The 15,610-nt window shown below is 42.5% G+C and overlaps 1 protein-coding gene across 1 annotated transcript in view; it reads right to left on the reverse strand.

The window, feature by feature from the left end:
- Positions 1-932: 932 nt before the first annotated feature.
- EFHB (EF-hand domain family member B) overlaps positions 933-15,610 on the reverse strand; it is a 64,451-nt gene continuing 49,773 nt past the window's right edge. The window contains exons 10-13 of the mRNA XM_003132069.5: positions 11,458-11,665; positions 6,954-7,166; positions 4,752-4,933; positions 933-1,271 (exon numbers count right to left, since the gene is read on the reverse strand). Coding sequence (XP_003132117.3) covers positions 1,098-1,271; positions 4,752-4,933; positions 6,954-7,166; positions 11,458-11,665 — 777 coding nt within the window. The 3' untranslated portion in view covers positions 933-1,097. The remainder of the gene's footprint in view (positions 1,272-4,751; positions 4,934-6,953; positions 7,167-11,457; positions 11,666-15,610) is intronic.

Here is a 15,610-nt window from a genome sequence, read left to right on the forward strand (position 1 = left end):
TTTGTAAATCGGATCCAACCTAGATTGAGAAAAAATGATTTGTAAGGAATTCCCATTGTGGCTCAACTGGTTAAGAACCCAACTAGTATCCATGAGGATGCAAGTTCAATCCCTGGTCTTGCTCAGTGGGTTAAGGATCCAGTATTGCCACAAGCTGTGGTGTAGGTCGCAGATGTGGTTCGGATCCCAAGTTCCTGTGGCTATGGTGTAGGCTGGCAGCTGTAGCTCCAATTAGACCCCTAGCCTGGGAATTTTCATATGCTGCAGGTACAGCCCTAAAAAGGAAAAAAAAAAAAAAAGGTTTCATAATTTTTAAAAAAGTATATACACACACACACACACACATATGACTGAGTCATTTAGCTATACAGTAGAAATTGGCACAACATGTAAATCAACTATACTTTAAAAAAAAGAAAAAGAAAAAAAATTTTCAGTATAAAAGATTATTGGAGAAATTTGAATAAAGCCTGTAAATTGGATAATAATGCCATAGTAATAATAATCTCCTGGTTTTGAAAATTGTACTACGATTGGGTAGTAGAAAGTGCTTGTTTTCAGAAAACACATACCAAAGTATTTCGAAATAACATGTGTGTGCCATGGTGTTGTTGTTGGAACTCAAGTTGTTGATTCCTAAATTCTGCTTCTTGTGATCAAGTCTCTTCTCCTCTGATGCTCATCAAGCTGAAGTTGTGTCATAGTGATACCTCCAGAGAAAAAATTTTAAATGTTGAGGGAAAAATTTTGTGAACCTGGTATCATGAATTGGACTTTGAATTCCAGGCAACCAACTGAAGCATAGAATTCTTAAGCATACTACACATTACAAACTTCCAATATCATCCTGAACAAAGCCTTTGGTGAGGTTAAAGATTAACTCCGAGTGTTTGTCAAGTTCTCTGGTGCATTATAGGAAAGGATAAAATAAATTTTAAAATCCAAAATCTAATTTATTAGCATTGAATCCAGGCATATGAGCCCTCCCACAGTGATTCCTGAATATAATGTAATATCTAAAACCAGAACAGACTGAACATTTTAGAGGAACACATATTTAACAATCCTTTGGTTTAAATGAATGAACTCCAAAAAGATCACACGGCTGTTTTGCACTTGGTCCGCTCTGCATGCTGTAGCTCATCCAGAACATTCCTGATGTTCTCAACACAAACTTCTCCTCTGTGATGTTTTTTTGACACAAGATTCCACACATTTTCAAATTCATCTTCAGAAAGGTTGACACCGATGTTGCATAATATCTCTGCAATCTAGGGGAAAATGTTGAAGGTCAGATGAAGATTTATGCTTTTAAGTTTGTGTTATTAAAATATCTTTATTATAATACCTAAGACTATAGACATTTGTCCCCAAAAAGGTATGTCAATGTGTGCATGTGCTTATTACATATAATAAACAAATATCAAAATTCCAGTACTTTCAGTTCAGGAATCATTTTGCTAATATGAATGAATATGAGGGTGTTCAACTATCTGAGCTGATATATAAAATTACTTTCAACTTTGTTTCTGGGTTTTGTTTGTTTGTTTGTTTTGCTTTTAAGGGTCGCTTCTGTGGCACATGGAAGTTCCCAGGCTAGGGCTCGAATTGAGAATCAGAGCTACAGCTGCCGGCCTATGCCACAGCCATAGCAACGCCAGATCCTAGCCACATCTGCAACCTACACCAGAGCTCTCGGCAACACTGGATCCCCGACCCACTGAGCGAAGCCAGGGGTGGAACCCAAATCTTCATGGACACTAATCAGATCCTCATGGAAACTAGTCAGATTCATTTCTGCTGCGCCACAACAGGAAATCCCTGTTTCTGGTTATTTTAAAGAGATGCAGCCAAATTCAAGCAGAAAGAGTAAAAGAGTTAAAGGAGTTACTGGATCTGAGTTCCATCACAGTCAACTTTTTGTGTATGTTGTCTGAACCCCTTGCATATTAGGTTCTCTTCTTTAAAATAAGAACTCTGGCAAACTGTCTCTAACTGGCCTGCTGTAAACTTTAACAAAGTTGCAGGTATGCAAATGTCAGAGATAGTACATAAGCCAGTGAACAGCCTAAAATCTGAACATATTGAAAACTTGCACATTGCAAACTTTGGTTATTAGGAACTTCCATATATTGCAGGTGCGGCCATAATAAGAAAATAAAAATAAGAAATAAACCAGATGAAAGGAGGGGAGGAAACATGTTTTATATATCCCAGGGAAAATATAAGAAAAGAAAGATATAACACAACATTGTAAGAGAACTATACTTCAGTAAAATAAAAAAAAAAATTTGTCTTTTCAGGGCTGCACCCTCGGCCTATGGAAGTTCCCAGTCTAGGAGTTGAATCAGAGCTGCAGCTGCTAGCCTACACCACAGCCACAGCAACCCCAGAACCGAGCTGCATCTGCGACGCTCATGGCAACCCAGGATCCTTAACCCACTGAGTGAGGCCAGAGATTGAACCTGTGTCCTCATGGATACTAGTCGAGCCACAATGGGAACTTCCAAATAAATTTTTAAAAGAAAGAAAAGATAAGAACAAGTATTGGGGGAAAATATTAGAATGATTAGAGAAAAGAAAATATTTGAAGAAAAAAAACAAAACTAAATTTCAAAGAGGAAAAACATTTACTCTGAAGCTTGGGGGAAAGCAAAGAGGAAAATAGAAAGAACAATTAGACAGGGAAAAGGAAAGCCAAAGAAATAGAATAGGTGCAGGATACAGAATCTTAACAATTAAAAGATCCCCTAGATATGATGCGCCTCAAGGGAAATTAATGGTATAATCAAATAAACATGAAATTCAGAAGAGCTGTGCTGCCAGCAGCTGCGGCTACACAGCGGAAACGCCCAATGTCCCTGCACAGAGTTGCTGTTTTCCCCCAGCCAGCAGTAGGTGAAGAATGTCCCTACAGAGTGAACCCTGAAGGTGGGCTCTTGAGCATCCCAGACTTCTCCCCACCTTCCTCTCCCAGCATTCCATCCCAGTGTACTGATTAGCTAACACTTACAGAAACCCGTCTGTTCTCACGGTAACGTTATTACTGCAGCCAAGCCTCTGGGTTCTTATTTGTTGCCTAGAATTGTGAGATAACGGATGACTTCCTAGTTAAAAGGATTTTAGGCACCAGGAAACAAGCAGAAGGTTTTTGTTTCTTTTGGTGAGCCTGAAGCCCTATTTCACAAGCCCTTTGGAGTGACTGGGGGAAGAGAATATACAATCTTCAAGTCTCTTCTCTGCCCTTCTATTGTGCATCCTGGGTTCCTTCTTTGGGACTAGCCGGCAGGCATCATGTCTGGAGTTTCTCCCTTCCACTCTCCCTCAGTGAGAATGCATCATTGGAATGAATCTGGTACTAAGTTTGCAAGTTTGCAAGCTATTGACCCTTCATTGTAGTCCCGGAAAGCATCCTATGCCTGTTCACATCATTTTTAGCTCTGGATTTGAAAGTGTGAAGACGCAACTCCTCCCTAGACCACAGCCTGCTTTTCACAATGGCAGATCTAGACAGGCTGGTCTGACCAAGACCTGCTATTACTCCTTGGCCCTCAGAACCCCCCTGGCTATTCTAACCCAGCAGGTTGTGCCTTATTTATAACCAACCCAGGAAGAAAATCACCTGGGACATGAGGACCATGTTTTCTGAGTGAAAAAACAAGATACATGAGCTGATACGTGGTGTGGCTACAGGACAGAACATTGGAGATCAGTTCTTGTTGCAGATAATCTGAGATGCAAGATAGTAGCACATAAGAAGGACACCAGAGTGGCCCCCTCACACTTTCGCTTAGGTTTTGGAGACCCACAAGCACAAGGATCCTTACACAAGAAAGGGATGTAGAACATAAGAATACTCTGCTCTTTCTCAACAAAGAATAGTATTGAATGTCTTAGGAAAACATTTTTCTTTGTATACATAAGTAATAGTGAATAAATGATGTGAGAATAATGCTTCTTAGAGTAAATTCTACTTCTAGAACTGTACCAAATTGGAGTTCCTGTCATGGCTCAGTGGAAAAGAACCTGACTAGTATCCATGAGAACGCAGGTTCAATCCCTGGCCTCGATCAGTGGGTTAGGGATCGATCCAGCATTGCCATGAGCTGTGGTGTAGGTCGCAGATGTGGCTCAGTTCCTGAGAGGCTGTGGCTGTGATGTAGCCCGGTAGCTGTAGCTCTGATTCGACCCTTAGCCTGGGAACCTCCATATGCCATGAGTGTGGCCCTAAAAAAAATACAAGAAAGAAAGAATTTCACCAAATATCACAAGCAAATTAAACATTATCCTCAAGAATCCTAACTTAGCGGCTCCTGACGACTTTTATAATGACTTTTTTTTTCTTTTTATAGCTGCTCCCTTGGCATATGGAAGTTCCCAGGGTAGGGGTCAAACTGGAGCTGCAGCTGCCAGCCTACGCCAGACCCACAGCAACCCCAGATCTGAGCCACATCTTCGACCTACACCACAGCTCACAGCAATGCCAGATCCTTAACCTGAGTGAGGCCAGGGATCGAACCCCATTCTCATGTATACTAATCAGGTTCTTAACCTGCTGAGCCATAGCAGGAACTCCTATAATGACTTTTAAAACCAGAGCGTTATGGATTGAATTGTATTCTCCCCAGACTCTTATGGTTAGGCTGTTTCCAACAGTCTAAAAGTAAGTAGCTGTTGATAAATAAGCATTTCCCGCTCTGTGAGCTTATGTGAAGTTGGCCTTTCCACCCTTTTCAAATAACATGCTGTACCTCCTTTTTTGATCTGGTCTTGAAGAAGTCTCTTTCAAACACTCCTTTCTGGCCAAAGATGGTAGGATATAGCAATGAATAGGCATTTCCATCTTCGCCGTAGTTAGTTCTGTCGCTGATGCGCCGAATTCGAGGGGCAGGAATATCGGAACGAACGGTTGGAACACCAAAGATCGGATGACCTAAGACATCAGTGGGGGATGAAATCAGACCTTCGAAATACCTCGGCCACCAGCCAAGTGGCTGTTGAACACTCAAAATGTGGCTAATCTCAATTGAGACGTCCAATGAGTGTGAAATGCACACTCAATTTCAAAGATTTGGTACCCCCCTTAAAAAGTGAGAGTTAATTAATCACTTTACATTGATTACTTGTTAAAATACTTTGAAGGTACCTATTATAAAGAAATATATATGCTACTCCAATTAATTTCACCTGTTTCATTTTAATGTGGCTACTAAAACTTTAAAAATGCATATGACACTGGAGTTCCCCCTGTGGCACAATGGGATCAGTGGCATCTTGGAAGCACTGGGACGTAGGTTTGATCCCTGGCCCAGCACTGTGGTTTAAGGATCTGACATTGCCACAGCTGTGACTCAGGTTGTGACTGCAGCTCAGATCTGATCCCTGGCCCGGGGAACTCCATATGCCTCGGAGCTGCACCCCCCCCCAAAAAAAATGACACTAATGGTATTTCTGTTGGACAGCAAGAAAGTAGCAACAGAATGTAAGGCATGTCTACGAAATCCAGTTAAGAAAAATATGTAAATCCTTAGAGTTCCCATCATGGCTCAGTGGAAACGAATCCAACTAGGAACCATGAGGGTTCTATCCCTGACCTGGCTCAGTGGGTTAAGGTTCTAAGGATTTGGCGTTGCCTTGAGCTATGGTGTAGGTCGCAGTCTCAGCTTGGATCCTGCATTGCTGTGGCTGTGGCGTAGGCCAGCAGCTATAGCTCCGGTTGGACCCCTATCCTGGGCACCTCCATATGTCGTGGGTGCAGCCCTAAAAAGCAAAAAAAAAAAAGAAGAAAAATATGTAAATCCTTAACCCTGGCCTTAGCCCAGGAAAGTAATCTTGACGGATATATTCATCATGCTTGATATTAAACTATGGGGTGTTATGGATAGAATTGGATTCTCCCCAGACTCTTATGTTACAAACCTAATCCTAGTACCTCAGGATGTGACCTTATTTGGAAATAAGGTCATTGCAGAAATAATTAAGTTAAAATGAGATCATGCTGGAGTAGGGTGTACCCTTACCCAATATGACTGGAGTCTATAAAAAGGGGACATGGGGACATAGACACTGGCACAAGAGAACACCCGGGAAAGATGAAGGCAGAGCTAGGGGTGGTGCAGCAGAGGCCAAGTAGCACCAAAGATTGCAAGCAAACCCCTGGAAGCTGGGATAGGATTCATACACTTTCTCCTTCACAGCCTCCAGAAGGAAGCAACTCTGCCAACACCTTGATAGACTTCTAGCCATCATGACATCTCAATTTCTGTTGCCATCCAGTCTGTGGTACTTGTTATTGGCCCTAGCAGACCAATAGAGGGGGAATGTAGATGTAAGCAATTGTTTTGTAGGAGCTCTTCAAATATTTGAAGGCACATCTGTTTGTAGCAAAGAGTTGCATGGTTTAAAAGTCTCCCAACGCTTGGGAGTTCCTGCTGTGGCTCAGGAGTTTAAGAACCCAACTAATATCCATGAGGATTTGGATTTGATCCATGTCCTCCCTCGGTGGGTTAAGGATCCAGCATTGCCACAAGCTTCAGCGTAGGTCACAGATGTGGCTTGGATCTGGCATTGGTGTGGCTGTGGTATAGGTCGGCAGCTGCAACTCCAATTCAACCCCTAGCCTGGGAACTTCCATATGCCTCAGGTGAGGCCCTAAAAAGCAAAAAAAAAAAAAAAAAAAAAAAAGTTTCCTAATACTTAGCCAAGTAGAAATTATGACAGTGTATACCATTCAGGATTCTGAGCTCTGATGGTTTCCGTTTCAGTCATACATTTTACTTGGGTCACCATTAACACCAGTTCAATTCAGCCTGCATTTATTGAGATCTCCTAGTGCTTAGAATGGGCTTTGAGAACCTCAGCGTCTGGGGACAATGCAAGGACAGATAAGGGACACACCCCTTCTGTGGTCTGCTGATTCTTCTAAAACTCAGCACATAATGTGACATACTCACAAGTAGAAAGCACAGCACCTACATCTGCACCGATTTCCGAAGAAGTTGTCTTGTAGTAATTAGAAACTTTATCACTTGGCCTCAGAAGTGTCCGAAGAGTCTTTTCTGAGCTCCCGGGTTCTTTTAAGATGATATCTTCGGGCTTTATCAGGAAAGCTGGTTCAGATTCTTCTGCGTTAGTCTCAACAGGGTTTGCACAATCTGGTTTTCTGCCTTCAAGCAAAAAAGGAAAGGGGAAAAAAGTACAAGTGGCATGTGGAGGTTCTCAGGCTAGGGGGTCTAATTGGAGCTACAGCTGCCAGCCTACACCACAGCTCATGGCAATGCCGGATCCTTAACCCATTAAAGGAGGCCAGGGATCGAACCCTCAACCTCATAGTTCCTAGTCGGATTCATTTCCTCTGCGCCACGATGGGAACTCCTCCCTGTACTTTAGAATAAAGCTTTTATTTTATTTTTTTCGTTATTCTATTTTATTGCTTCTTTTTAGGGCCACACTTGCAGCACACGGAAATTCCCAGGCTAGGGGTAGAATCAGAACTGCAGCTGCTGGCCTACACCACAGTCACAGCAATTCAGGATCCAAGCCGCATCTGTGACCTGCACAACAGCTCACAGTGTCACTGGATCCTTAACCCACTGAGTGAGGCCAGGGATGGAACCTGCATCCTCACGGTTACTAGTCAAGTATGTTACTGCTCAGCCACAGCAGGAACTCTGTGAATAAAGCTTTTAAATCTGAATAACCAAAGAAAATGGAGAACCTGTTTTTTTTCTTTTTTTTTAAATTAGAGCTTATTTTCATGTTTCACTTGAACTACAGGGTTACCAGATTTGTCCCTAGAACTGTGCCCTGGGGAGGAATAGGAGAAGATATTTTGGGAGGTGTAAATTCCATGCATACCTGATCTGGTGGGGGAAGCCCCATGCATTCATTGCAACATTGGAGAGGGGGCGAGAGCTCGCTGTGAGTGCAGGGTTACATAAATAACTCCCTTCAAATCAGTGTATAAAAGATAACCTTGAGGTAACTAAGATTGTAAGACCCTGTCCTCTTTTGCAGACTTTCTTTGCTGAGTCAGTTCTGAAGTCGAGGAGTAAATTCCTGACACAGCTTTTTCACGGAGTTGGTGAGTACACATCTGGCACTAGAGGGCGCTGAAGCCTTTCAAGCCCTAGAGGAACTCAAGGTGATGGGAAGGCCCAGGCAGGGTTGCAAAGCCAAATGGTGCCCCAGTGTCAGATTTGGTGTGGGGGGTGGCACACCAAAAAAAGGCAGGACCATCTAAAGCTGGCGTCCCTCACTCAGCTCTGCGGAAAGTAACACAATGTCTTTTCTATCAAAGGAAATCTTGGTTACTCCATTTTGCTCTGGTTTCAACTGAAAGGGACTCCTGCAACCCCCTCCTCTTTCCCTCTTCTCCCAGTAACAATTTGTTTCAAATTGGCCAAGGGGGAGAAGAATGTGCTCCTGACCTGACCAATAGGAAGGGGACAGGTACTTCACCTTCGTTAGGGATAAATAGGGAGAGTCTTTTCTTCTTTGCTTTTTGAGGACCCTCACCCTTCTGCACAAGTAAAGAGCCTTGTCGAGATCTCCCCTGTTCATGTGTCTCATTTTCTGACACTGACTATCCGAGCCATGTCCCCAACAGCTCCTGCCAACTGTTGTTGTGAAAGTGTTCAGGCCCAGTGTTCCAGACCCCCTAATCCCCTCCCTGCACAACCTCCTCCCTCCCAAAAAGAGGCAGAAATCTGAAAAAAGAATGAAAAATAGTTACTCAGAAAACTGCTCAAAAGCCACCATCGTATAGTACTCACTGCCTCTTCCCCAGCCATCAAAAGTAAGAATTTGATAGAAGAAAATTCCTGGCCAAGTTCTTATTATGGCTCAGGGTTAAGAATCCTATTAGTAACCATGAGGATGCAGATTTGATTCCCCAGCCTGGCTCAGTGGGTTAAGGATCTGGCGTTGCTATGAGCTATGGTGTAGGTTGCAAACGTGGCTCAGATCCTGCCTGGCTGTGGCTCCTATCCGACCCCTAGCCCAGGAACTTCCATATGTCGAAGGTGCAACCCTAAAAAGAAAGAAAAAAGAAAAGAGAAAATTCCTGAGCCCCTTCTGACTGACCCACCAACCACTGTCTTAGAAGATGAAAACCTCAAGAACTTCCTTGAAATTGCTGATGAAATCAGGACCCCCAAACCAAGAACAATTTGAAGAAGCATCAGGTTTGAAAACAGGCTTCTGCTTTCCCCCACTACTCCATGAGTTGGGGCCAAGAAGGACACTTTTTTACCCTCTTTTTATTCCTGAGAGGACTGGTATAGAGTTGTTTTCTACAAAAAGCTTCATGAGGTAGAGATCCTTCTCCTTCCTAATGGGTAGAATAAAAAAGCCAGCCTAGAAACCACTAAGGGCGCCCATCATCAGTGAGGCCCAAACTGTGGTATGAACTTTGCAGGAATAAAAGTGAAAAGAGTAGTATCCTCACTTTTTAGAGGAGACCTATTCCAAGAGGAGAGAAAAATGTAAACAACCTTTTAAAAGTTAATCCTCTCTAATAATCAAGACTTGAAAATTAAAGCACATGAGGTATCATTATATAACAACTAAATTACAAGAATGTTTGAAATAACACTCAATGGTAGGAAGATTGGAGCAAAACCTCCTCACAGCCTTGACTGATAAAATTGCAAATTGGTACAATCATTTTAAAAAGCAAAATGAAAACAGAGAGAGAGTTACTTCTGGGATAATAATAGCATTCATAAGAAATGAGATATAATTAGAAACAGAAATCTTTTTGAGAGATGATAATCATTATAGCATCACCCATATTACTTTTAAAATATCTGGAAATAACCTAAATTTTAAAGAGTGAGGAAATGGGTTGGTAATTCATAATACATCAGCATTAGGGAACTGAAAATGAAGTGTACAGAAACCATGAAAGTATGTCTTCATTCCATAGAAATTTGAGAGGTAAATTTTTAAAATAAAAATGGTATAGTCACCATATTTCCATATGCACACACATTCACATATTTATATATATGCCTAGTGATGCAAGAAGATAAGGTGTAAACATAAAAATATTTGAATAAAGGTAAAGATTATGTTTTTTCTTTTCTTAAAAGATTTAATGATCAGGAGTTCCCTGGTGGCTCAGTGGGTTAAGGACCCAGCATTGTCACTGCAGTGACTCAGGGCGCTGCTGTGGTGCAGGTTTGATCCCTGGCCTGAGAACTTCTCTGTATGCCAAAGGCACAGCCAAAAAAAACCAAAAAAAATCTAAAAGATCGAATTTTCTTATGTCAAAGTCTATTTCACAATTGAGTTTTCCTGGGGGACAGAAGCTAATTTCTCTAAGAAAATGGTTTTCAAACAGCTTTCTGAGGAACTCTTTTATATTTGGGGCTTCTATGTAAATTGTTTTGCTTTCAATTGGTTTTTTGGAAGGAGTAATACATGGTTCCAAATTCAAAATGTAGTAGTTCCCTGGTTGCCTAGTGGTTAAGGATATGGCGTTGTCACTGCTGTGGCTCAGGTTCAATCCCTGCCCTGAGTGCAGCCAAAAAAAAAAAAAAAAAGATTCAAAATATACAAAAACATAGATTAAAAAGTGAGTCTTGGGAGCTCCCGTCATGGCTCAGTGGGTTAACAAACCTGACTAGTATCCATGAGGAATCGGGTTCGATCCCTGCCCTTGCTCAGTAGGTTAAGGATCCAGGGTTGCCATGAGCTGTGGTGTAGGTTGCAGACATGGCTCAGATACCGCGTTGCTGTGACTGTGGCGAAGACCAGCAGCTGCAGCTTTGATTCAACCCCTATCCTGGGAACCTCCATATGCCTCAGGTGTGGCCCTAAGAAGACAAAAGACAAAAAAGTGAGTCTCATTGGTACCTTGTCCCCCAGGAACCAGTTTCCCTCCCTGGAAAGAACACATTTTATCAAAATCTTTCTTAACCTTCCACAAATATTCTATGCATAAAAAAGAAAATAGGAGTTCCTGTGGTGGCTCAGTGGTTAAAGAATCTGACTGGGAGCCATGAGGTTGCAGGTTCGATCCCTGGCCTCGCACAGTGGGTTAAGGATCCAAGCCATGAGCTGTGGTGTAGGTTGCAGATGCAGCTCGGATCCAGAGTTGCTGTGGCTCTGGTGTCGGCCGGCGGCTACAGCTCCAATTCGACCCCTAGCCTGGGAACCTCCATATGCCTCAGGTGTGCCCCTAGAAAAGACAAAACAAAGGAAGGAAGGAAGGAAAGAAGGAAGGAAGGAAGGAAGGAAGGAAGGAAGGAAGGAAGGAAGGAAGGAAGGAAGGAAGGAAGGAAGAAAGAAAGAAAGAAAGAAAGAAAGAAAGAAAGAAAGAAAGAAAGGAAAATGTATATACATGCATATTTTTAAATATATAATATTAAAGTTGCCATGAGTTGAACTCCTAGGAAAAATAAAATATGAAAGTCCATTTAGGAATTTAGCAAGGCTTTAAAAATTAAATACCTTTAATAATGATCCTTTCTTCATACCCTTTAAGGGGGGTTTTATCTTTCCAGTTAAGAAAATTTGCAAATTCTAGGTAGTTAATCAGCCCATCATTATCCACATCACAGTATTCAAATAGCTGGTCCAGGAGCTTCTCATCCAAGTGCAGGCTGGCCTGGTTACAAGCTTCCTGAAGCTCGGCTTTATCTATCGCCCCATCTCCCTTCTGTTAGACAAGAAGCAGAAAAAGACGTGAGCATTGCCTTCAAGAGAACAGTATGCAACATCTGTTATCTCCTTTAAGAAAAAAGAAAGAGCAGTATCACATTCGTTCAAAGAATGTGTCTTACTTTTCACCTAAGAAGAGTCAGCTATTAAATGAGACGGGTCCCCATCATGTCCATCTGATACGTGAATGGTCTCTTGCACCCTGGTTGGAGCAGGGCATGGCTCATAATCTTTATTTATTTTAATATCTTTTTTTTTTTTTTTTTTTTTTTTTTTTGCTTTTTGCTTTTTAGTTGCAGCATATGGAGTTCCCCAGGCTAGGGGTATAATCAGAGCTACAGCTGCTAGCCTACGCCTACGCCTACGCCACAGCAACGCCAGATCCGAGCCTCGTCTGTGACCTACACCACAGCTCACGGCCCAAATCCTTAACCCACTGAGCGAGGCCCGGTATCGAACCCACAACCTCATGGTTCCTAGTCAGATTCGTTTCCACTGTGCCACGTATTTTAATATCTTTTTCTTGGGAGTACCCATCATGGCTCAGTGGAAAGGAATATAACTAGCATCTATGAGGATGTAGGTTCAATCCCTGGCCTCGGTCAGTGGGTTAAGGATCCAGCATTGCCATGAGCTGTGGTGTGGGTCACGAAGATGCAGCTTGGATCCTGCAGAGCTGTGGCTGTGGCATAGGCCAGCAGCTACAGCTCCAATTCGACCTGGGAACTTCGGCCTGGGAACTTCCATGTGTCATGGGGGCAGCGCTAAAAAGACAAAAAAAAAATAATAATAATATTTTTTTATTTAAATCATGCTCTTTACATTGTGATAGAGCAGGTGGAACTGTAATTCGTGCTTGACATTACATTTGATCAACATGGTGCACTTTTGACAGCTCTCTACAGTTTTCCATGCTTTTAAAGTTTTTAACACCTCTGGTGTTCCGACTGGGCAATAAGTGGTCCTCCACTCCATTACCGGGTAAAGGAGGAAAAAATTGGGGAAGTGGCTGCAGGCCAGGTACAGAGAGGTGGATTCAAAGACAGCTACCTCTGGCAGTTAACACTCCAATGAGCAGATAATTCCCTAAGATTCATCCCAGTATCGTATGGGGAGGAGGGGAGGTTTCCACCCCTTTCCAACAAAAGTTAAAAGACTCTCATACTAAGTGAAATAAGTCAGAAAGAGAAAGACAAATACCATATGATATCACTTATATCTGGGATCTGATATAAGGCACATATGAACCTTTCCACAGGAAAAGAAAATCATGGACTTGGAGAACACACTTGTGGTTGCCAAGGGGGAGGAGGGTGTGGGATGGACTGTGAATTAGGGGTTAATAGATGCAAACTATTGCATTTGGAGTGGATAAGCAATGAGATCCTGCTATATAGCACAGGGAACTATATCTAGTCACTTATGATGGAGCACGATAATGTGAGAAAAAGAATGTATATATGTTAGGTGTGACTGGGTCACCTTGCTGTAGAGTAGAAAATTGACACAGTACTGTAAGCCAGGTATGATGGAAAAAATAAAAATCATAAAAAAAAAAAAAAAAAGACTGAAGCACGTGTGCTGAGCACTGAGCATGAAAGGAGGGAAGTTTAGCAAGGCTCTGGGTGGAACTTGGCTGCTTCACTTGGGGATGGGGGAGCGGAGCACAGAAATGCTTGTTAAGGAAGAATGGCTAGAACTGGGCATCTTACCACTCAGCCCCTGCTGCAGTCTCTCCAGCCAACCTTAAATCCATCTCTGATGACAGTGAAAGGTCCAAGTGGCCTTTCAGAGTGGCTGACCTTTGGGCCTCTCAGAAAGATTTCCCTAAGAAGATAAACTCCTAAGGGAAACTGGAAATGACTCATTGACTAGCATGCAACTCCCTGGCCCAGGACTGGATTCCCAATGCTGAAGGAGGGTGATCCCCAGGGGAATGAGAAACTAACCCAGTGAGCTCTGGATAAATTCCTGCAGCCAGACCCACAGGTCTGGAGACCATCCCTAACCCTTCTGTTGAAACAGAAGGAGAATTCTAAATATATTATCTTTATTTTTTTAATGAAAGTAAAGTTGATTTACAATGTTGTGCCAATTTCCGCTCTATAGCACAATAACCCAGTTATATATATATATATGTATATATATATACACACACACACACATTCCTTTTCTTTTTTTTTTTTTTTTTTTTTAATGGCCACACCTGAGGAATGTGGAAGTTTCCAGGATAGGGGTCAAACTGGAGCTCCAGCTACAGGCCTACACCACAGCCATGGCAACACCAGATCCTTAACCCACTGAGCAAGGCCAGGGATCAAACCTGTATCCTCACAGACACTATGTCAGGTTCTTAACCTACTGAGCCACAACAGGAATTCCACATTCCTTTTTTTATACTATCTTCCACCATGGTCTATCCCAAGAGATTGGATATAGTTCCCTGTGCTATACAGTAGGACCTCATCACCTATCCATTCTACATGTAATAGTTTACATCTACCAACCCCAGACTCCTTGATTGGGAGCTGCAGTGCCCTGGATTAAAATGAACTCCTTTATGAAAGCCTCTGCCTCAAGCCCAAGTCAACCAAAACTGCAAATCCCACAGCCCTAACTGAAAAGCAATGGGGACGGAGATGGGGGGTGGCTGTTGAATCAAGGGGACTCCCAAACTGAAACAGACGGTGGCAACAATGACTCTGCTGCCCCATGTAGGGCCTTGTGTGGATTGAGAGCACATGTGAGAGCACGTGTGATTTGTTTCACTGAGTTGCATGCCGCCATATACTACTCAAAACTCAAAGTCATCTTTCTTACTTACAAGCCTTCCTTGCCTCTGCATCCTTGCTTTTTCCCTCCTCCATACCCCAACCTCAGCTGTTCTAAGGAGAATGATGACTAGGCATGGGACAAGATCTCCTTGTCCCCGAGGGGATCAAAGGCCACAAGCATCTATCCAAGCAGGGGAACTTCAGTGGGGAGAGACTCAAACTACTATGGCTTCGTTGGTTAAGGGTGCCAAAGTCATGCTCCAACCCAATCTGCAGGGAGAAGAGATGTCAGGATTCCGCTGGTGGGGCCTGTTCAAAGTGGAGAAGGAAAGTTTACAATATATTGAGAGTTCCCACTGTGGCTCAGCAGAAACAAACCTGACTAGTATCCATGAGGATGCGGGTTCCATCCCTGGCCTCGATCAGTGGGTTAAGGGTCTGGCATTTGCCGCGAGCTATGGTGTAGGTCACAGATGTAGCTCAGATCTGGCGTTGCTGTGGCTGTGGCATAGGCCTGCAGCTGTAGCTCCAATTTGACACCTAGTCTGAGAATTTCCATATGCCATAGGAGTGGCCCTAAAATATATTTTATATATATTTTTTAATAGATATATTTACTTTAAAATTACATATAATAATATATAATTATATATAATTTACATATAATTTATATATTAATATTACATTATTAATATATTATATATATATATATATAATTTGTGTGGCTTTCACACTGGATGTACAGTTGGTATGGATACTTTCCATGCCTGTATTGTAAATGTTTATAGACATTTGTGACCAAGAGAAGCCACATGTAGAGAATGCTAGTCCCCTTGGGGCCCCACAGCCCTAATGACCCCTTTGAGCTGCAAGTCTCTATCAGTAATGATTTTACCACTTAGATAGAGTCTCTGGGCCTGGTTCACTAATCTGAAACCTAATGGTCTTCACTGGTCTGCTGTGCCTTTCAACCCCAGTGAGAACTGTGAAGGACCAACAAAGGGCAGAGTCACTCTATTCAGGGGGCAGATTTCAAGGTTATTCTCATGTCTCTGGCCAGAACTCCTCTGGATAAATCTGTTATAGTTTTACTGATTCTTGGACTATTGCCAATAGCCTGCCTGTTTGGTTGCCACTTGGAAAACTGCAGACTGGAAGATTAAAGACAG

This window comes from Sus scrofa, chromosome 13 (genome assembly GCF_054392235.1).
Source record: "Sus scrofa isolate SSC_HxYL_T2T_F1_AM1 chromosome 13, Sscrofa_HxYL_maternal_Yorkshire_Landrace_v2.0, whole genome shotgun sequence".
Classification (NCBI taxonomy): domain Eukaryota; kingdom Metazoa; phylum Chordata; class Mammalia; order Artiodactyla; family Suidae; genus Sus; species Sus scrofa.